Raw genomic sequence first — 24,062 nt, forward strand, 5'->3', positions numbered from 1 at the left:
GTGTCTGTTGGCTGCCTGTATATCTTCTTTTGAGAAGTGTCTATTCATGTCTTTTGCCCACTTTTGAATGAGGCTGTTTGTTTTTTTCCTTTCGGCACATTTGAGTTTACCCAAGCGATTAAGTGGCAGAACTGGATGTGATGTAACTTCATTCGATGACAAAGTCCAAACTACTGCCCACCACACTACCTTGCCCCTAAATGGTAGCAAGATACAGGTTCAGCAGTCTCACAGTAGGCTACTACCTAAGTCCATGGTAAAGAGGGCTCGCTCGTCTTAGTTGCCTGCATACGGGAACATTGCCTTATTCTCTCATCTCCTTTCTCTAGCTTAGATATTGAGACATGCACATTCTCAGAAAAGTGTTCCTAAGTGTAAAAAATGAATCTAATGCGAGCAGGAGGATTTATCAACCTATAATCTATACAAATAGGTAAATACGGGTACACTTTTTTTCATAGACTCAATCAATATTAGAGTCAGGCAGAAAATTATATCTGGTGTTTAGTTTAAGAACAGAGGAAAAACCTGAGACTCTAACAAATAAAACTTGTGATTTCAAATGGCCAGATAAGAGGAAAGCAATTCTGTTTAGATTAAGGCTAGAATAAAAAAATAACAAGTGAGAATAAGATACAGATTTGGAATAGCTAGGTAAAAATTCCAATAAATTCATCTACATTTTTTGAGCACTGTACACTTTTCCTAGGGCTGCTATAACAAAGTTCTACAAATAAGGTGGCTTAAGACAACAATACTTATTGTCTCAAAGTTCTGGAAAGCCAGAAGTCTGAAATTTAGGTATCAGTAGAACCACGTTCCCGCTGAAACCTTTAGGGTTTCCTGGCCGCTTTCTAGTGTCTGGTGGCTTGCTGGCAGTCCGTGGCATTATTTGGCTTGCGTGGCTCCCATCTCTGCCTTGGCTGTCACATGGCATTCTCCCACTGTGTCTCTCTTCACAAGGTCATCTTCTTATGAGGACTCTAGTCATATTGGTTTAGGGGCACACCCTACTCCAGTATGGTCTCATCTTAACTAATTTCATCTGCAAAGCCTCTATTTCCAAATAAGGTCACAATCTGAGGTACTGAAGGTTAAAACTTCAATGTATATTTGGGGGTGGGTGGGGGACATGTTTTAACCCGTAACAAGCATCTTATGATGTAACATTGCTGTGCTAGTGGCTGAACAAACCGTAATTCCTGCCTGCAAGGTGACTGCAGACTTACAGAGAAAAAGACAAGGAAATAGTTTCAAATGTACTATGATGGAGTTAGTAAAGGGTGTAATTAAAGTACTGAAAATCAAGGGCCCTTAACTATGACGTGAGTGTCTGTCGGGTGACGGTTGGGACTCATAAGATGACCCAGACGGGTCGGGCTCGGTGGCTTAGCCTGTAATCCCAGCACTTTGGGAGGCCAAGGCGAATGGATTGCCTGAGCCTACAGGTTTGAGTCCAGCCCAGGCAACTTGGCGAGACATCATCTCTACAATAAATAAAAAAATTACCCGGGCACAGTAGCGCACACCTGTAGTTCTGCTACTTGGAAGGCGGAGGCTGAAGGATAGCTGGAGTCCAGCAGATTGACGCTGGGGTGACCGTGAGCATGCCACTGCACTCCAGCCTGGGCGACAGAGTGAGACTTCAACTCAAAAAAAAAAAAAAAAAAAAAAGATGACCCAGAGGAAGTGATGTCCATGCTTAGACCTGAAAAGTGATAATCGCCAGATAACAATGGAGACAAGATAGGGAAGAAAGCTTTTGAGGCAGGCAGAAGGAACAGGGTAGACAAAGCCCTAAAAGCTGCTGCATTATCAGGTAGTTCTTCATGGTTTTTCCCTGTATCTGATAACTCAGTTGCAAATGGAGCTAAAAGCCTCAGGCATGATCCACCCAGACATAGGAGAGGAGGAGCCTGTGCTGGGCAGTTGTAATCAGCATCTGGGCCAGGCAAACTGGGTGCCTAGGCTTTGCATCATTCTGTTCAAGTCCTATGAATCTTGCCTTTTATAAGCCTACAAAAGTTTTAATTGTATTTATTTGGGGATAGAATTTCTACTTTTTCCTTGAGTTTTAGGCATCATATGTCACAGTTACTGAAAAAAAAAATGTAGGGTATTTTTGAGAACTAAGCTAAGTTTCACAATACTTCTTGACTTGACATTGAATGAATAAGATGATGTCTGTAGATAAAGACCTAGGATATTTACAATGTAGGTATTCAGTGTTATTTCTTTTCCAACTTTTCCATTACACACGTACTCAATTGGTAATAACTGCTCCTGTATTGTGGTTACACAAGCACTTTATACCTTTATTGCTGTATTGATCGTACTTTTCCTGCTTTATCTCTTAGCAGCTACCGAGTCTCTTTCAGATTCTTGCTCATCTTTTTATCCTTCCTTAGAGCTTAAGCAGTGCTTTGTATATGAGACTCAATAAATTTCTGTTGAATTGAATCGAGTCATAATGTATGAATGCAATCATTGTACTGTTTAATCCACCATTATTAGCTTAAGCAAAAAAAAAAAGTTTTAGAAAGTGAAATTATACAATGGGTAAGTTTAGTTCTTAAACTCCTCTATGAACAAAATCATATGATTATTTTTCATGCATCTATTGAGAAACCATAGACAAATTATACTGCCCTATGTTTCTAATGTAAAAGATAAATATTTAGTAACAAGGTTCAAAAATAATAGTAAAATAAGAAATGTATTCATTTATTTTTTCCTTTGGGTTCAGATGTTTTGTTATAATGGATTTTAATACCTAACCTGTTTTAAAATATCACATAATGCACTAGAAACAAAGATTTCAAATGTGATTTGATTTCCTCTTGAGTATGTTTCCTGGGAATAAGTAACAAAATTACTACAAACAACTGTGTCATGTAAACAAAAATGTTGTGCACTAGTCTGAGAAATCTCTGCCAGGAAAGCTAAATATGAATCAGTGGTAAGAGAAAATCCTTACAATCTGTTTTATTAGTAAGAAAGAGTAACTTACTTGTTAATTTTGTAACAACAAAAAATGTCTCATTTCTATTTATAGTGCTTTGGTTGGGTTCATTAATGGAATTTTCTATGTATAAGATATTTTAATAATTTAATTCTTATTTATTATATTTATTTATTATTTTTTGAGTTGGAGTCTCACTCTGTTGCCCAGGCTGGAGTGAGTCTGTGCTGGGCAGCCCATGGCCACCACAGTCTCGACTTGCCGGGCTCAGGTGATCCTTCCACCTCAGCCTTCCAAGTAGCTGGAACTACAGGTGTGTGCCACCAGGCCCAGCTAATTTTTCTTGATTTATTGTAAAGAAGAGGTCTTGTCTAGTTGCCCAGGCTGATCTGGAACCTCTGGGCTCAGGCAATCTTCTCACCTTGGCTTCTCAAAGTGCTGGGATTATAGGTGTGAGCCACCATGCCCAGCACCAATAATTTAATTCTTAAAACAATACTATAAGGGGGTGAGAATTTTATTTATTGCAATATTGAATATTTACTTATAGCTACACATTTTGCTTAGTTATACTATGCCTGAAAAAATAAATTATGGAATAAAATTGGCAATCAGGATAATACATACATTTAATGTCTCATAAATGGTTGATGAATTTTAGTGTCACTTCAAGAGTTACATTGCTTAAGTCTCTCTCTTTTGCTTTTCAGAGCCAAACACCTTGGTTGGCAATGTGGATCAGTGGAGTCAAATACATTTGGATTTTAATCTCAATCCTGCAATGGAATGAATGGCAAGTACTATACTAACTCTCCCTCCTGATTCTGAGGCAGGGTAGCTAGCACAGGTTAGGTGTAGATAGATACATTTCTTGTAGGCAAGTTTTAGAAATTGTCCAGACATCCTGTTGGCAGGATGTGAATTCAATGTGGACTTCCAGTCTACCCCACCCCCTCAGCTCGCTAAAGGAAAACTCCATCAAGGTGGTTCCCAGACTGGGAACCAAAAAGCCTTAGGAATGATAAGACCACCCCTTCACCCATCAGAGGCAGAGAGATGGGAGCAGATATCCCCGCCTACTCATTAACATATTAATCACTGGGTATAACAGGCAGTTTGCAAAAAGCAAAAAAGTTGGGTTTTCTTTCGCCCATGCCAGCGCTGGCATGTCTTTCTATCTTTCTCCTTTTCTTTCTTTAATAAACTTTGTTTTAAAACTTTGCTGGCCACTCTAAAATTCATTTTAGGGTTGAGTCAAAGAGCCCAAGAGTTTTGCATCACACCTTACTTGGCATCAGTTCCTCCTTTCCTCCCTCTAACTGTATAGTACTCACTAACTTATAGGTTAGAGGTTTGTGATCTTGGGTAAAACAAAGAATCACTTCTCTGAGTCTTGGGTTTCTCATCTGTGAGGAAGGCTGTTGCAAAGATTGAAGATAATGCACAAACTGCTTCAAGTAATGCATGGCATACAGTGAGCATTTAACAAATGGTAGCTATTATGACACTATTATTATCAGAGGAAATTTTTCTTTCAATGCTTCCCAAACGATGAAAAGGGGGGAAAAGCGGAAAGATAGATTGTCCACCTTCTGTGTACAGACAGGCATAAAAGAATTCTAATGACCTCTGATCTACAGGTTAGTTAAGGAATACAGATGGAGGGAGGAAAGAAGAAACAAGGAGAAATATCTAAATATTATTTGTTATTAAGTATATGGTGTAAATTCCTCTGTCCACATTGCCACCCAGGGTGTTTGGTTCTAAAAAACCAAAAAGAGAGAATTAAGCAATTTAACTCTTGAAGAGACACTAAAATTCATTAATCATCTATGAGACATTAAATATTTACTTATTGTTCAAATTCTCCACAGTTAAACTTTGGATGGGTGTGTGTGTGTGTGTGTGTGTGTGTGTGTGTACTATATACTATCAGTATATATATCCAAGAATATATATCAGTCATAATCCAAGAAAAAAATGCAATTTCTGTGTATATATCAGTAAACAATAGACTTTAGAAGAAAGGCCCTTTCTTCTCAAAACCTGGTTCTCATACAAAAATTGCAATTCTTTCTTGGATTATGACTGAAATTTTTTGAATGAAACATTCATCAAAAATAACAGTGTGGCTGGGTGTGGTGACTCAAGCCTATAATCCCAGCGCTTTGGGAGGCCCAAGCAAGAGGACTGCCTGAGACCAGGAGTTCAAGACCAGCCTGGGCAACTTGGCGAGACCTTGTCTCTACAATAAATAAAAAAATTAGCTGGGTTTGGTGGTGCCTGCCTGTGGTTCCAGTTTCTTGGAAGGCTGAGGTGGAAGAATCGCCTGAGCCCAGCAGGTGGAGGCTGCAGTGGCCGTGAGTGTGCCACTGCACTCTAGTCTGGGTGACAGAGTGAGACACTGACTCAAAAAATTAAAAACAAAACAAAAAAACAGTGTTTATTTCTCTGATTACCTACTTACATTACCAAAAGAAATTTTCTCTTGACTACCATAGTATGAAAGCTGAATTACTGAGCAGAATTTTAAAAATGTCTTAGAAGAGTAGTGAATTGATTCCAAAATCAATTTTTTGCTTAGATATTTGGCAATCATCCCCACACAGGGAGGATCAAGAAACTCTTGAAGCCAGCACGGAATAGTAGTTATGCCTCTTAACTCCATTGACAGGGGCCTGGGTTCAAACCCTGACTGCTACATTTTAGCTGTGTGACCTTGAAAAAGCCACAGGTTTCTGCTTTCTCATCTGCAGACTGATGGTAATCAAAATGCTTTCAGCGGAGTTGTTCTCAGGATTAAATAAGAATGAATAAAACACAGTGCATACAGCATGTAGTTAGTTCTCAAGAATATTATTATACAGAAAAGGAGCAGATGGTTTGAAATGAAAAAAAAAAAAAACATGAAGAAAATAGACTAAGAGGTACTGGGGGAAATATTTTAACCCAAATGAAAATTAAAAACATTTTTTGGCTGGGTGTGGTGGCACATGCCTGTAATCCCAGGACTTTGGGAAGTGGAGGCAAAAGGATTGCCTGAGCCCAGGGGCTCTAGACCAGCCTGGGTGACATAATGAGACCTCATCTCTAAAATAGATTAACAAAAAATTAGCCAGGTGTGGTGGTACGCTTATAGTTCCAGCTATTTGGAAGGCTGAAGCAGAAGGATCACCTGAGTCCACCAGGATGAGGCTGTGGTAGCCATGATCATGCTGCTGCACTCCAGCCTGGGTGACAGAGTTAGACTCTGACTCAGAAAAAAAAATTCTTTAAAAGTTTTTTCCTTTCCAACTATACTGCCCTTCAAAAGAGGATTGGATAAAAAAAAAAAAAGTGGTACATAAACACAATGAAATATTACACAGCCATAAAGAAGGACAAAATTAAGAACTTCACGCAACTTGGATGGACTTAGAATCTATAATATTGAGTGACCTAGCACAGAAACAAAGAACTGAGTATCACATGTTCTCACTCATAAGTGGACCGTAACAATTATGATAATACTATATTATAATAAGGAAACGATTGGCAGTAGTGGGAAACTGCTGGTGGGGGACTGGGGGGAAGGTGGGATTGGCAGTAGTAGGAATCTGCCCGGGGGGGGAACACCTCATCAACAAGGGTACTTGCATAATGAACATTTATATACCTAACCTCGAATTGTGCCCCACATCTTTAAAATAAAAATTTATAAAAAATAAATTATTTCTATTAAACATAAACACAATACACAAGAGAGGAACCCCCCCCAACCTGGAATTATCTTTGGAGGGTGGACCCCTTGTAGTACACTTGGAATTTGCTCCTCTGGATCAAATGGTCAACCAAAGTTTTTATCTGGAAGTTTTGAGAAGATTGTGTCTTGATTTGCGGAAGAAGTGTCCCTAGTTGTGGCAAACAGGTGATTGGTTCTTCTGCAGTGACAATGCACCTGCCTACCCCGTGCTGAGTGTTCAGTTTTTGACCCAAACTGCCATGACCCCTGTGGTCCACCGTCACTATTCACCTGATCGCACCCTGAGCAACTTTTTGTTTTCCCAGATGAAAAAAGTCCTCAAAGAGAAACGTTTTGATGTGGAAGAGGTGGAATAAAAAATAGCAGGAGCAGTAAAAGGGCATCAAAATCATCAAGCTCAAAAACTGTTTTGAGCAGTTGAAAAGGCATCTTGAGAGGTGTATTACATGAAATAGAGAAGACTGTGAAGGTGACTGAAGTTTAAACATGTAAGAATAAATACATAATTTTTAAAATAAATAAATTCTGTTTTTTGGGGGGAGATTTCCCCTTGCCCCCTCGTACTTTGGAAATAAAAAAGCATACTTCTAAATAATTCATGGGGCAAATCAGGACAAAATTTTAAAATACTTAAAAATGGAATAATAGGCCAGGCTCAGTGGTTCATGCCTGTAATGCCAGCACTTTGGGAAGCCAAGGCAGAAGAATCACTTGAGCCCAGGAGTTCAAGACCAGACTGAGCAATGTAGTAAGATCTCGTCTCTACAAAATAATAATAATAATAATCATCATCATCATCATAATGATAATAATTAGCTGTGCGTGACGAATGCCTGGAGCCCTAGCTACTTGGAAGGCTGAAGTGACCAGATCACTTGAGCCCAGGAGGTCAAGGCTACAGTGAGCCAAGATCATGCCACTGCACTCCAGCCTGGGTGACAGAATGAGACCCTGTCTCAGAAAAAGAAAGGAAGGAAGGAAGAAAGAAAGGAAGGAAGGAAGGAAGGAAGGAAGGAAGGAAGGAAGGAAGGAAGGAAGCGAATACTATATTAGCTTATGAGATGTGGCTAAAACAGAACTTTAAAGGATATTTATAACCTTACATTCTTATATTAGAAAAGAAATAAAATGGAAAATTAAGAAGCAAAGTGAAAAGGGAAGGAAGTTAGAAGAAAAAAGAGAACTAACCCAAAGTTGAAGGAAAAGGTAACAAAAATCAATTACGGATAACATAAAAAGTAAAAATATGATAAAGGATAATAAAGCCAAGTGTCAGTTTTTTGAGAAGACTATTAAAATAAAAATGCTTTGGCATAATTACCTATGAAAAAGTACAAATGATTATAAATGAAAAGGGGTTATAACTAGAGTTATAGCAGAAATTTTTAAAAAGATGATTAAAACCACTATGAATTCTTTACACCAATAACGCTTGAAGATGTACATGACATGGGCAATTTCCTAGAAAAAACAACTTACCAGACTGATTCAATAAATAACAAATAGATCCATTCATCCATCCAAATGCAAAAACAAAGTAAACGAGCAAACTTCACCTAGCCCGCTTATGCAGAAGAGGATCATCTTGATCATCTCAACTAAGTTCAGTTACCATTTAGCTGATCAGTTGGGATTATCTTGGGTTAACTGGGCTTTCATTGTTGTACTATGTACCATTTTTGCTAATGCCTTGGCTTCAGTAACTTAGCCTTTTTCTAGGCTTCCAAGAACTGCCACAAAGGTGTTTTGGCATATTGAAAATATTTCTTTCCCAGTTGATTTGCTTAATAGGGTTCTGGTTGAGAATACTTCCAAACTTTCAGAATCATCATGATATTCACCTCTTAAATCTATACTTTTAAAGCGAGACATTATGATAAATCCAATTACTTTTAATTTCCATGCAAAGGGTTAATTAATTTTGTCCACATATTTTTGCTCTGTGGTTGAAATTTCAAAATATATCTTCAGTGATAATTTTTCTTTTTGCAGGTGACAACTTAAAATACGATTAAGGGAAATAGTATGAGTCTCATTTGAACAGTATGGACAAGTCAATCTGAATTGTGTCTTTCAATCAGGATGTTGATACTTAGGTGACCATGCATTTAGTAATCTATTGGTCATCATTTGAGATTTATCACTTTAGTCAAAGCATTTCCATTTAATGCTAAAGCTTATTTTATATCACTTTAGTCAAAGCATTTCCATTTAATGCTAAAGCTTATTTTATATCTGCTAACATTTTCTTTTTCTTTCTTTCTTTCTTTTTTTTTAGAAAGTAGGATTTGTTGAGAAGACAGAAAAGCTCTCACAGTGGGAAGGAACCTAAAGGGTTGCCCCATTTTATTTTCAATCAAGGGTTAAAACAAAAAGAAAAAAGGAAAGCAGAAAAGATAAAAGCAAACTTTCATGGAGTAACTACTAGGTTTCAGGCCTAGTATAGATTCTTTTTTTTTCTTTTGAGTTGGAGTCTCACTCTGCCATCCAGGCTGGAGGGCAGTGGCATGCTCTCGGCCACTGCAGCCTTGACCTGCTGGGCTCAGGCGGTCCTTCTGTTTCAGCCTTCCAAGTAGCTGGAACTATAGCCACGTACCACCATGCCTGGTTAATTAAAAAAAAAAATTTATTGTAGAGACAAGGTCTCGCCAAGTTGCCCAGGCTGGTCTCGAACGCGTGGGCTCAGGCAATCCTCTCACCTCTGCCTTCCAAAGTGCTGGGATTATAGGCATGAACCACTGCATCGAACCTTGTATGGATTCTTTACAAGTTATCTCATTTAATCTTCATAGCACAGTGAGGTAGGCTTTGTCATTGCCTCTTTACAGATAGAAGGAATTCAATTACATAAAAGTGAACAATTTTGCTCAGGGTCACTTAATTAACTAGTGACTGGCGGAGCCAAGGACGTAAACCCATTTCCAGTTCTGTTTGACTCTGTATCAAATGTTGCTTTTGCTACACGTCTTCAAACACACACGAGAGATTCTGGAACACACCCACACACACATGCACACACACATGCACACACACACCGACAGAACTCGATCTCCATTTTCATTTTGAAAATGGAGAATTAATTAGGATTAACCCTGGTTGAAGAAGATAAATATAATCTCTGTTCTCACAGAAGAATTTACATTCTAGTAGAAAATGTGTGATATGACAGCGGGGGAGCTGATCCAGTTTGGGGTCAGTCTTGATGGAAGTTAATTTACTTACTTGGTGGTATCAAGTAGCACTTTGCAAAAAGTGGCTACAGGGTAAGGATAGTCGAATTACAGTGGAGCTTATAAACTGATGTGCTTTCCAAGGTCTTATTTAATGTAAACTAAATATTCATGATAGGAGTTTTGATTATAAGTTAGCTATAAAATGGGAATTACATTCAAATTTAGATTATTACCCAAGCAGAGATTGAGAACATTATGATTTTTATGTTCTTGAGGCTCCAGAATTTAATTTTTAATTCTATCCCAATGATTGGGAGTAAACAATTCTATAGGAGTACTAGGGAATTTCAGTTACTATTTTACACAGAATCTTATTCCTCAGGGGGTTCCATTTCACTTCTATGTTACAAATGCAATCTTGAGGAAGGCAAGAATTATGATGGGCTTCAGGTAAAACTATTTGACAGTAAAAAATATCTCATTTGGGCTTGATTTCAAAAGGTAGTGGCTCAGCCTGTAATCCCGCGCCTTTGGGAAGCTGAGGTGAGTGGATTGCCTGAGCCCGCGGGTTTGAGACCCGCCTGGGCAGGTGAGACCTCATCTCTACAATAAATCAAAAAATTAGCCTGGCGTGGTAGCGCGCGCCTGTAATTCCGGCCACTCGGAAGGCTGAGGTGGAAGGATCGCTGGAGCCCGGCAGGTCGAGGCTGCGGTGGCCGGGAGTGGCCACTGCACTCCAGTCTGGGCGACAGAGTGAGACTCCAACTCAAAAAACAAAACAAAACAAAACAAAAAAAACAAAAGGTAGCCTATACCCTTTTGCTTGTTGATTTTGATAGCAGAATGAATGCTTCAACTATGAATTTACTCTATCAATTTACTATCATTCCCTGGGCCTATTAACTGAAATCTGCTGTGTAGCTTCTACAACTGCTGTGTAGCAAATTTATATCTATTATAATAATAAGACACAACTGTTGTACTGCAAATGATATACTATACACTTTAAGAGATAGGCTAAAAGACTTTCTCTAGCACTGTTCTGATTTTAAAAGATAGATCCAACTGCAGTAATCTGTGGGAGTGGATGGAAGATGTTATAGGATTATTTATCAGAGAAAGGAGGAGTGATGACTCGCAGAAAAAAAGATGTGGATCTCAGCACCTTTCCATACCTCCTGGAAATGGCTTGATCCTGGCTCACTTTCTAGCTCTAACATATATAATTTTTATTTAAGAAGTAACAGCTTACTAAAATGAGAAAAACATATCAGTCCTTACATAAGAGGGAGTCAATACAATTTTTTCTTAAATGCGGACTTCAATGAAGTATAAATTTATCTGTTGGGGGAAGAAAAAAGTGTATTTTTTTTTGGTTTTCGCTTTGATGCATATATTTTCTTAGGTCTATTACACATACTTTAATGGAAGATAAGTAATAATTGCCTGAAGAATGTAGCTCTTACTTTAAAACATTCACACAAAAAAATGCATGCAGGGCAAAAGCATAAGTGATTTTTAAAAAAATGCTTTAATATCGTGTTAAAAGGCACTTATTTCAAAAAAGCAATCAGTGAGGTTTGAATTTTCATGTTGAGAAAAATATGAGCACAAGATGAGCACCATTTTAAATTCAATAAAGTGTACATAGAGAGGGTGCCAAAAATGTATACACATTTTAAGAACAGAAAACACTGTATTAAAATTGTAATACTCAATATATACCGATAACAAAAGAGGAATTACAAGTCACATTTTACTTTTGTGATTGCAAGAGGTGCTCAAAGTGGTTATCATCGGTGTCCAGACGCTTCTGACTACAATGAACTAAAAATAATACGTAGATAATATCTTTTAAAATAGGTATACCTTTTTTGGGGCGCCTCTGGTATATTTGGGATACTTCTCTCTATCTGATTGCATTACATGCTATTTGATGATCCAGTCTGCAATAATTATCAAAGCTTGTCCTTAGCAAACAAAAGCCCACTGAGTCTTTAAGATTTTCATCACGTTGATGGTTATGCAGATCTGATCATTACGGGTGAATAGTATGTGTGAATGGGACTGACCTTATCTTGCAGATGTGTCTTTCCTGTGCTGCCCACAAAGACTTAAGAAAGAGAAGTTAAGGTTCCCACACAGATAACTCTTGAACTTCTTCTCTGGCCCTTATCTAGCTTTTGAGTTTCTAGCCCGAACATTCACAGGTCTATTTGACTGCCCCACCTGCTTATCTCAAAGGTACCTCAAACTGGATAGATCCAAACTTTTAACCCCTCCTCCCAAAAACTCCAACCTGGACCTTCATCTTATGCTTCTTGTTTCAGAGAATGACACCATCCATCCTGGTGTGTAGCCAGAAAACTGGCTTTTGATACCTTGCTATGCTTCGCCTTTCATAACAGGTATATAACCTGAGTGCTAGTTACTTTAGTTCCTAAATATCTGTAAACTCTACTCTTCCTCATCCCCCCTGCACTGTCCTAATCTAGGTCACATCACCTCCTGACTGGAGTTTTGCAGTGGCCTCCAGTCTGATTTTCCCTTTTCTGCTCTGGTCACTTTCAATGCATTTTCCATATGACAAGTCTCCTGATTCTTTTCCAGCAAATCTGTTATTATCAATCCTAGTTTAAAGCCCTTCAGTGACTTCTCATTGTTTTTACTATGGCCTAATGCATTACCACATTGATCATTCAGCTTCTGAAGTGAGCTGTGCCTGTTCTCAGCACAGGGCCTTTGCACATGCTGTTTCTGCTGCCTAAAATGCTCTCCCAGTGCTCCTTCCACACCTTCCTTATGGCCTATTTAATGCCCATTCTTCCTCCAAATCTCAGCTAGTTAATCTTAGTAGAAATCTTCCCTGATTCCCTTGATTGGATCAATACTAGCCTATTAAATGTTCTCCTAACATGTGTAATTCTTACATAAATATTTCTCTCCCTGATTAGACTGTAAGTTTCATATGAGGGCAGAGTTTGTGTTTTTCCAACATTATTTTTGTATGTTGTTGTTCATTGTTGTGCTAAAGTGTATAGTACAATGCCAGGCACTTAGAAGTGCTCAAAACACATTTGGTGAATGAATCTTGCACAATTCTTCCAAATCAAATTCTCCTAACTTTTGGGCCCATGATTCACCTTGCCGTTTATGACTTAGCTTGGCTCTTCTTGGTGGAACATGACATTGCCTTTTCAGTTTTGACCTCAACTTGCCTCGATCTTTTTTTTTTTTTTTTTGAGTTGGAGTCTCACTCTCACCCAGACTGGAGTGCAGTGGCCGCCCCCAGCCACTGCAGCCTCGACCTGCTGGGTTCCGGCCATCCTTCCGCCTCAGCTTTCCAAGTAGCTGGAACTACAGGCGCACACTACCACGCCCGGCTAATTTTTGATTTATTGTAGAGATGAGGTCTTGCCTGCCCAGGCGGGTCTCGTACCCACGGGCTCAGGCAATCCACTCACCTCAGCCTCCCAAAGTGCTGGGATTACAGGCTGAGCCACCGCGCCCGGTTCGATCTCTTTTTTAAGTCTACAGAGTTTTCAGTTGCTTCTGGCCAACATTCTGTAAATTCATCTTGGTCCCATGATTTCAGTGCAGGACCCCCACGTGTCTGGAGTAAAACCTAGACAATGTCCAATTCAGTCTCACACATACAGACTAATGTCTACGCCTACACACATTTGTTTTATCTATTGGCAGCATTTACGGTCAGAAACCCCAGATAGCGCAAAGGTAATATATAAAACATTGTACGCACAGTTAAGAACTATCTTTTGTTTCTGTTTTTAGTTATTCAGTGCTCTAAACACTTATCCTTTATTATATAAGCTTCAACACTTAAATATTCTATCCCAAATAACTTCCAAGTTATTTCTAATGAATTACTGTTACAATGAAAATATGTACACTTTTCTTTAAAAGTTATTTAACAGAGTTTATATCAACAATAGAATCCGCCGGGCATAGTGGCTCATACCTGTAATCCCAGCACTTTGCAAGGTGGAGGTGACAGGATTGCCTGAGTCCAGGGGTTCAAGACCATCCTGGGCAACTTGGCAAGACCTTGTTTCTACAATAAATAAAAAAATTAGCCGGGCGTGAACATTGAGTGCACCTGTGGTTTCAGCTACTTGGGAGGGTGAGACAGAGGGATCATCTGGGACCAGCAGGTCAAGGCTGCAGTGGCTGTGAGTGTGCTGCACTCCAGCCTGGGTGACAGGGTGAGACTCCAACTCAAAAAAAAAAAAAAAAAAAAAAATCGAAAACAATAGAATCAACTGTTTGTACATTGATTTTTCAACAATATTTTTTTGCTTGGCAAAAAACATCAAAACAACCACAGTTAGATCAATTTGTTTGCCTCATATATTGATGACTCTGAACTAGTTTTCTGGGTATAGTAGTAAGAAATGACACAAATGTTTAGCAATGTGATTGGGTTGGGGGGAGGATAAATGCTTATATGACTTTTCTTTCTTTCTTTTTTGGCCAAGCCTCTCTTTTGCATCAAAGCTCTAGTATATGGAATATTGTCTTGTACTCTGAGTTCCATTCTTAGTCTCAACTCCTTGTCTAGCATTCCAGACACTCTGGGACAGTGGTCTGCCTTATTTTCCACTCCTGACCCTACATTTCAACTCCCACATCAAGGTTCCGTGCCGTATGTGCTGTGAAATCTTGGCACTGTTTTTAAACATCCATCTGTTTATTTTTTTCTGGGATCATTTCCTTTAGAGGACATACAATGCTTTGCTCAATGACTGTGACTTTCTTCTGTGACCTACAGACTACAATAGACCTCCACTCTCATCTGCTGCTGCCACATCCTTTTGCTCAACTAACTACATATCTGCTTGGTACCTATGTGTCTGTGAGGCCTTGGTTAATCCTACTCTGGCCTGGCCTCCTATTACATGAATATCTCATATGACATCTAGCTCAAGGAACTGGGCTATCGTGCAGGATCACGGTCCAGACAAGTGAGGTCATCTATTCCTTCAGAAGCATTAATGTGGTAAGTCAGGAGGTCACCTGCTATTTGTCAGACCCTGTGATTATAAAGTCAAAAGAACCATGATGTTTTTCTTTTTTTTCTTTCATACATTTATTTTTATGACATTTATACAGACTATGACATGTTCATATTTTGTTTTGTACTATACTTCCCTTTTTAAACAGAATCACAGACTACCGTAAAAATAATAGCTATCATTATGCTGTTTCTTAAAGCACTTAGAAGCTGCAGGAACAACACATCAACTACACCACAGTACTATATTCTGGGTTGATGACAGGGGAATGCATGGGGTTCCAGGAAAGAAAGGGCATTCATATTTGACTGGGGAATGTGTAAAGGGAATGAGAAAAGTTTTGACTGTGAACATTGAGCTGTTCTGAAGAACAAGTAAGTATTAGTTAATTGAGAAGAAACGGGAGAAAGGCATTTTCAGACAGAAGAAGCGGTAGGTTCGATGTCACAGAGATATGAAACATGTCTCGGCACTACAAATGGTTCGGAATGGCTGTAGTAGGGATTGCACTTAAAGGGGAATGGTGGTAGATGAGGCTGGGGAAATATGGCAGGAGGCAGATATTGAAAGACTTTGTATATTAAACTATGATTCAACCAACTTTAGGAGCACAGTTGATTCTTGTTATTTGCCAGAGTTATGTTCTAGAAAGTCATCTCAAACACTGAGTTAGTGAATGCTAAGCCATTGCTCCTAGGTGCCTGCCAGCTTCTGGTCACAACATTTCATCAACAGAACAAGACATAACCTTGCTTTATGTGTGCTTCTGTTTAAAGACACCTTATTTAAAATATACTGTTGATTTATCAACATTGAACTCATGGCCAACAGCACTCTAAGTCATGTCTGAACAAAGCTTCTCTAATGCATATATTTTTATCCATACGGCATATCACAACCCTCTTGCACTTAGGAATGCTAGGCAGTACTTCAACACTGGAAGGTCATTTTAGACAGCAAAATCACCAAAGCAAAAGCAAACAACAACAGAACCCTGAAAAATGTGGCAATGAATAGACAGCAAAAGAATACTTGTTTGAATTATGAGCACTGAAACAAGAAAGCCAAGCACTGCCCTGTTCGACCTCAGCTGGGAATGTGTGTTGGCCTACTCAAATGTTTTACTGCTTTGTGCATGTCCACAAATGACCACAAAAGTGCCACAAGAATTGATTTTGGGGTTACAAATAAATTGCACCTAGTAGGCAAATTTGTAAATAAGGAATTCAGAATAATGAAGCTCTATTATAACATCAACACAGTGGGTTGGGAACTGTAAAATTTCAAGAGCCAACCAGACAAATGACTGAATCACTCCAGGTTCTGAGGGCACTCTTGACCACACTTTGTGTGAGTAAAATACATTATCACAGAAAATGACAAAGCAATGAAGTCAATGTAGATAAATAAATCATTTAGTGTTATTATCTGGCTTTAATATAATTGTCTGAGAACCTTTCATCTTGCCTTTGAAAGAGGCAAAGGACAGAGGTGGATTATGGTTTTAATTTCAGGTGTCATTGGATTACCTGGTGATCGACAAAATAATTCCAGTTCTTCAATAAATCTTATTAGGCCCTACTGCTTATGTGGCATTTGAACAATAGGCATAATGTAACTGGAACCAAACTGATAGCTCTGCATTTATTTTAAAAAATACATGATCTTTTTTGCTTTATTTAGCATTTAATAGTTTCATTTAATTATGTTTTATAAACAGATAATGAATGTGGATTCTTTCCCAATAGTATCTAGGGTTTAAAATGTTTAATTTTGTTCTTAAGGTAAAGTGTATATAAGGTAAAATATACAGATTTGGGCGGGGGAGAAGAAGAGATGGATTTGAGGGTCATAGTCCTATCTACCTCTGGGCCTTGGTCTATGTGAAAATGAATTCAAATATTTGATTCCAAATCTCTTTCCTAAGTTTGTTTTCATGGACTGTGGATGTTACTAAAGAAGATTGAGGCCAGGCATGGTGGCTCAAGTCTGTAATTCCAGCACTTTGGGAGGCCGAGGCGAGAGGACTGCTTGAGCCTAGGGTTCAAGACCAACCCGGGCAATATTCCGAGACCTCGTCTCTACAGTAAATCAAAAAATTAGCTGGGCATGGTGGCGCATGCCTGTAGTTCTAGCTACTTGAAAGGCTGAGGCGGAAGGATCACCTGAGCCCAGAAAGTCGAGGCTGTGGTGGCTGTGAGCGTGCCACTGCACTCTAACCTGGGCGATGGACAGAGTGAGACGCCAACTCAAAAAAACAGAAAAAGAAGATTGAGAGAGGACTCTCACCTGTCAACTGAAAATGTTTTCCGATATTGAAGAATTGTTGAAAGCAAAGTGGTACTATAGGTGATGTAAAAGCATAACACATACTTAAATAATCTTTAAATTATCATTTGCTACCTAAATATTGGCTTGTTACTATAAATGCATAGTCTGTTCTTATGACTCTTCCTCTTGAATGTTTTGATGAATTAGGAACAACAAGACTTTAAATGACTAAATATCTTTTGTTGGTGAAGGAGAAACCGACAACTTCCTCCTGGTATTCCTTTTATGGAAGAAAAAGAAATTTTGTAAATATTACATTAGGGCCGGAGAGCAAAACTAAAAGCCAGGTAACACTTACTAGAAAAATTTAGGTTTGTCTAGGAAGCCAATCTTTATCATTTTAACACAAAAGAGGATTTTCTTTTATGTGAGCAACCTGGCAGACAGTGAGGAAATTCCCTACACTTTTGCTCTCGGAAGCTGACATAATGATTTAGAGTATCTCTTTCACTACTTTGAAAGTATAGGATAATGGATGATAATGTTAAAAATTTTTCCACTTTCACGTCTCAGTGTCTAAAAATACATCTCTGTGAAGTTTCTAAGATCTTTCTTCTAAGAATACAGTAGTGCCCCTTATTGGTGGGGGATACATCCCAGGACCCCCAGTGGATGCCTGCAATCAATGAACTGAACCTTGTATTACTATGTTTCTTCCTATATATACATGTGTGAGATAAAGTTTAATTTATAAGGTAGGCACAGTAAGAGAGTAACAATAGTAACTAATAGTAAAACAGATTCATTATAATAATATACTGCAATAAAAGTGATGTGTCTGTGGTCTCTCTTGGCTACAAAGTGAAAAGGGATGATTCACATCCTGGTTGAGACAGCACATTTCATCACATGACTCAGAATGGTAAGCAATATGAAACTTATGCTAATTTCAGGAATTTTCCACTTAATATATTTGGACCCTGGTTGACTGAGGATAACTGAAACTGAGGAAAACAAAAATCATGGATAAGGAAGGGGACTACCGTGATGTCCTCATCATAGCATGACTTGCTTGTGGTTCAAGGAAGTGCCATATGACAAACTTTTGAGGAATACTTACACTTATAGATACCACTGGTTGTATAGAATGTGTAATGGAACAGATTAAAACTCCATTCCCGATAAAGAGCAGATCTGGGATATAGTTCTGCAGATTGCATATTTTCCTTGAAAAAACCTTTGGCTTTCACTCATGCTAAAACTTTGATTCCAGAAGGGAATTTCCAAATATGTCATCTATATATTTGCCTTAAAATACTGCTCTGACCTCTTCTTCCTTCTCCCAGCATATGAATTATTTATAATTCTTTTCATAAAGAGATAATCAGCTAAAGAGCTTTCTTCAAGGTGGCAAAACTAAAAAGCAAATTAGTTTTATGATTTCAAAGAATTAGCTGACTATTCATTTATTATAATGTTTTCAGACTACTCTAGAACTCTTACAGGAAGAGTAATGGTCCAGTATAGTGCTATAAGGTTTCCTTTATGGACACAGTAAGCCATTTAATCTTGACAGACTCAATTGTTTTTGATTTCCTGCCATGGACATCCATCACAGAAATAGTAGTTGTGATTAATATCATTTTGTCCACTAACTAAAAGCATTTATTATAATGTATACCTGGAAAATATTCCAAAATGGAGAATAACATTAAAGTTTAAAAAACTTTAACAACTGGAAACTCAATATCCGTTGGGGATAGAAGACTTTAAAGGCATTTTCAGGAGAGGTAGAAAATAAATTTTTAGATTTTCATTAATTTTAAGGAGAAAGTGAAAGAATAAACCTTAAGGAGACTTTATGGGTAATGTTTTTTTTCCCATGTAAGATGAAAATTATACCTGGAGTTTACTTACCAAAGTATATGCTCAAATCATGTAAAAGGTTCTCTTAAATAGATTATTGTAAATGTTTTATGAGTTAAAAAGATAGCCTCCTACCCATCTATCTTCTAATGTCAAAGTGAAAATTCTAGAATGGTGGTGGCAGCTATGCAGAGAGAGACCTAGAAGAACAGAGGTACCCAAAACCAGATTCTGCTTCAGTAATTACAGGGAGTCACATTTCCTTCCATCATATCCAGACCCATGAGATAAAACCAAAATTGAGAAGAGAGGTGATGTGCTAATGAATTTGATTTTGGGAGTATTCTTGCAAAAATTATCAGTGTAGAAAAACTTGCCAGTTGGATCTATGTGGAAAAGACTAAACAAAATTGAATTATCACTGGATGGAGCATTCATTCACTTATTAATGAGCTCAATTATGCATTCCTGTATTCAATAAATATTCACTGAGTTTCAGTAACCGGAAAGGCCCCAGGTTAAGCAAATAAGTCATGACACCTGCCCCTATAAAGGACATCTGTTGAGGGTAAAAACTATGGCCAGGTGCTTTATATACCTTATATCAATTTTATGAGGTGAATTTTGTAAAAAAAAATAATTTCTCCTTTTATGTATGAGAAAGCTGAGCATCACAGGGGTTAATTGTGTTGCCCAAAGACACACAAAGAGTAAGTGACAAAGTTAGGCTTCCAGCCCATCTTATCTCCAAAGTTTATTCCACTCTGGTGCCTGTAATCTGGCAGGAAAGAGAAACATACACAATTACCTACTACACAGATCAAAGACTGTAAAAACTACTGTGAGAAAGGATACATGATTTGTCATGGGAGCACAGAGAAGGGAACTATTCATCCTGTTAGTCTCTTGGCAACCTGTGAGAAGGCGTCACAGAAGCAGGCATTTGACTTAGGCCTTGAAGGTAAATGGGGAAGAACCTTTCTGGTGGAGACAGAAAAGTGCACTGTAGACTGAAGAAACAGTTTACAGTCCCAGGGCTGGACATAGGGTTTCTCGCATTTGTTATATTTATACCATACTTTTGAATTTTAGAATATTTGGTAGCATACCTGAACAATGCCACGGTCAACAATCATCACAACATAATGCATTTATAATGTGGTTAATTTCATGGGCTTTGGAGTTAGGACACTAGGCTTTGAATCTAGGTTCTGCCACTTACCAGTTGTGGGAACTTTGTACCATCATTGAAGCATTTTTTTAGTTAAATGGTGATAAGCATTTAACATGGGCTATTTTAAGGAGTATATGGGTTGATAAATGTAAACTGCTTAGCTTAATGTATAGCACACAATACGAACTCAGTAAACTGGTTGTTATGGATACTACATTATAATATCTCAGGATATCTATAAGAATACAAAGTTACTGCAGGATTCTCTTGGTTGCCCCTTTGCACCTTGGCATCGTTCAAAATAACTGTACTGCAGAGTACTCTGTTCTCCTGTGTACCCAGAAGGCACTGTTTCAGTAATATTCTCTTTCTTTCCCACTGGCTTACTAACTTGTTGGACCTCGTATCTTCTACTCTTAACAAATAGAATCATCTTCTATACTGCATCGCAGGACTCACTAGGTTTAATGTGCAATTTGGCAGATACTGTACATGTTGGAGTATAGCAAAAAAATAAGTTTTTCCTATTTATCACTTGGGTAGCATATATGTGAAGGGATAAACAGTGTGCCTTGGCCTAAGTGGTTGAGAACGAATCATGTAGCGTGGCGGGGAGAGCATAGAGTAGGGAGAGCAGTAGGAGAAGTCAGGCGGTGGTCAGGTTGGAAAGGAACTTGAACATGCTGAGGAGTTTGGTCTTGCTCCTGCAGGAGAGCAGCATGCTCATAGTTGGATTTTAGGAAGGCTACTAGAGCATTGTGAGGGATTGCTTTGCATAGTCTTTGACAAACTCCATGAATCCTTCACAACTCAGTGCCTTTGGGATGGCGTCTTGATTTCTCAAGCTTGATTTTGATGTCCTCCAATGTGTTCTCATAGTGTTATGTGCATTATCTATCATCATAATCTAAGTATTGACTTTAGTTAGCTGTCTCTCCCACCAGACTATAAACTCTTTGAGATCGGGACCACGTCTTATCTTTGGGGCCCCAGCATCTAGCACAGTAATTGCACATAGCAGATCTTCAATACATATCTGTGGAATTGATTGATTAATTAATAAATTAATAGAAGGATCCAAGGCAAGGAAACTAGTTTTAAGATTATTAGTACTGATGTGTACGATTCCTTGGCATGCCAGGAGATAGTGTTTCTGTTTAATATATCATGTTTGCTGCATTTATACTTTAGCATCATCTCTTTATTTTTTATTATTCTTTTTACACACTCTAAAAGAGTAAATCTTTCTTCTCTCCAAAAAAAAAGATTATTAGTATAGCAGTCCATGATTCCACCCATAATTCCCATCATATTGTCTTATTGTTTGACAAAAGTTGTTAAATGGATAATAGTTTGTCTCTAACCTTTTATTTCTAATCCCATCTTAAAATGAAATGCAGTGAACATTAAATTCTAAAAGTATGGAAGAAGTTGACTTTGAACAATTTTTAATTCCTTGAAAATTAGACTTGTCCTCCACCTATAAAATCCTGGTATAACTAACGATGCAGTACATAATATCCTGAAGAAAGAAGAAAATGCTGACTAATTAGTTCTAATCATCTAATTTGTTTGCAGGAATCACCAGTAGTTCACAAAGTGAATTAATGTGATCAAGATACTCAAATGCATTGTTCTGTAATTTATGTAGAATTCCCGATAAGTCTTTCAGAGTTTGCCAATATGTCCAATGATTAAAGACATTAGGCCAAAATGAACCCTCTATCTTTGCTTATATAGTACGAAAACAGTTACAGGAATAGAATTTATCCATTAACCAAATGAAATGTTTCTATAAATCACTGTATTAATTGCTGAGTTAAAGGTTATGCCTATATCATGAAAAGCAAACAAAGGATGTTGCCAAAAAGAGATGTGTGCTCCGTTGACTTGATTCCACCAGTGTGTTTAATTTCAGCCTTTAGTCAAAACGGGTCTGGATGACAGACTCATTCCTCTGATCATTTAATTTTAATCTATTAAGACAATCAGTTCTAGCTGGGCTTGGTGGCTCAGCCTGTAATCCCGTGCCTTGGGAGGTTGAGCTGAGTGGATTGCCTGCGCCTGCAGGTTCGAGACCCGCCTGGGCAACTTGGCAAGACCTCATCTCTACAATAAATCAAAAACTAGCCGGGCATGGTAGCACGTGCCTGTAATGCTGGCTACTTGGAAGGCTGAGGTGGAAGGATTGCCGGAGTCCAGCAGGTCGAGGCTGTGGTGGCCAGGAGCGTGCCACTGCACTCCAATCTGGGTGACAGAGTGAGACTCCTACTCAAAAAAAAAAAAAGAAAAGAAAAAAAAGAAAAAAAGAAAATCAGATGGTCTTCTGGAATATTGGCTTACCTTTTGGAGATACTTTTCTTTCTCTTCCGATTCCCGGGTCTTCAGGGCTTCAGCAAAGATGTCTCTATTCTCTAAAGGGAATAATCCAGTTTGAGTCTTAAGATTAAATTCAGAAAGTTATACCAAAGTGTAAAGTTGTACCCTTGTACTTGTTATCTTGTTTTCTGACGGACCTAGGAGTCGGGATGTTGAAAGGCATACAACTTGGTACTTACTGTTACTCTCAAGGAGAAACGGCTGGGTGTGACTTTTCTCTAGAAAATACAAAAGGGAAGTAATGAAATCATTGAACAAGACCACAACCTTAAAGGTGTTGGAATTTTTTGTACCTATAAAATTTGTTGAAAGGCATAAAACTTGGTACTTACTGTTACTCTCATGGAGAAAAGACTGAGTGTGACTTTTCTCTAAAAAATAAAATAGGGAAGTAAAGAAATTATTGGATGAGACCACAACATTAGAGGTACTGGAATTTTTTGTACAGGATAAAAGGTACAGGATAATCATTTCCTCGTGCTAGGCTTCCCTGGGGTCTTACAGGTCAGGGGACTTGATTCTTAATGTTGACTCCACCTTCGACTTTCTCTAGGGCTTCTGTGTTTGGGTTCAGTTACGTACGCTACCATCCTTAGTATCCTGTCGGCCAACCTAAAACATTTCCTCAGATTGTTCTAGACTGCCTGCCAGATAGATACCACCATGTAAGGGGTCTTTTGTAGGTGCCACACAGATACCACTGATCCTTCTCGGGGTGGAAGGATGGCTGGGAAGGTTCAGAGGCATCCCTGCGTGTGTTTGCGAATGCGTTAGGCAAGCGCCCTTCGTCGACAATTTGTAGACGCCGCCCACACGTCGGAACCCAAAGAGTCTTAGATCGAGGCCGGGCGGCCTCTCCTGGGAGGGGGTCCGGCGTCCTGCGGGCGGGTGACGGTGGGGGCGGGCAGGGCTGACCGGGTGGGGGATGGGCGGCGGCTTGACTCACCGGGCTCCCTGGCCCTGGAGGGCCGCGCCACGGGCAGCCGCTGGCTGCTGCCTCGGCACAGCACCAGCTGGGATTCGCCGGCGGGGTACATCGACGCCGAGGTCCAGAACTGCTTCGCCCAGTTGGCGTCCAGTTCCGAGGAGCCGGAGAACACCAGGAATCCCGGGGGGCCAACTTCGGGGGACTCCGTCCCGCCGCTGGGACCTCCGCCGGGCCCCGTTGCCATGGCGACGCGGGACGCCGCCTCGCCGGGCTGCCTCGCCGCTCCCCCAGCCCCGCCTCCCCGGCGGCCGGCGGGTGGCTTGCAGCCGCGGCCCCGGGGCGGGGGCAGGAGGGGCGGGCCTTCGGTTTCCGGGGGGTGGGTGCTGGGGTCCCCCCGCGCGCCTTGCGGGCCGTCGGAAGCCCACCTCCGCGGTGACCGCGGGGCTTCGGGACCAGTCCGAGCCTCGGTAGCCGAGATGCGAGAGTCAGAGCATCAACTTCGGGACGGGTCCAGTCCTGTCGGGAGTCGTGGGG

At 39.5% G+C, this 24,062-nt stretch overlaps 1 protein-coding gene across 1 annotated transcript in view; it reads right to left on the reverse strand.

Moving 5' to 3' along the window:
- CUNH11orf88 (chromosome unknown C11orf88 homolog) overlaps positions 1-23,772 on the reverse strand; it is a 28,358-nt gene extending 4,586 nt beyond the window's left edge. The window contains exons 1-3 of the mRNA XM_008054028.1: positions 23,547-23,772; positions 22,780-22,818; positions 22,565-22,635 (exon numbers count right to left, since the gene is read on the reverse strand). Coding sequence (XP_008052219.1) covers positions 22,565-22,635; positions 22,780-22,818; positions 23,547-23,772 — 336 coding nt within the window. The remainder of the gene's footprint in view (positions 1-22,564; positions 22,636-22,779; positions 22,819-23,546) is intronic.
- Between the last annotated feature and the right edge of the window lie 290 nt (positions 23,773-24,062).

This window comes from Carlito syrichta, unplaced genomic scaffold (assembly GCF_000164805.1).
Source record: "Carlito syrichta isolate Samal-C Ts95f unplaced genomic scaffold, Tarsius_syrichta-2.0.1 Scaffold288963, whole genome shotgun sequence".
Classification (NCBI taxonomy): Eukaryota; Metazoa; Chordata; class Mammalia; order Primates; family Tarsiidae; genus Carlito; species Carlito syrichta.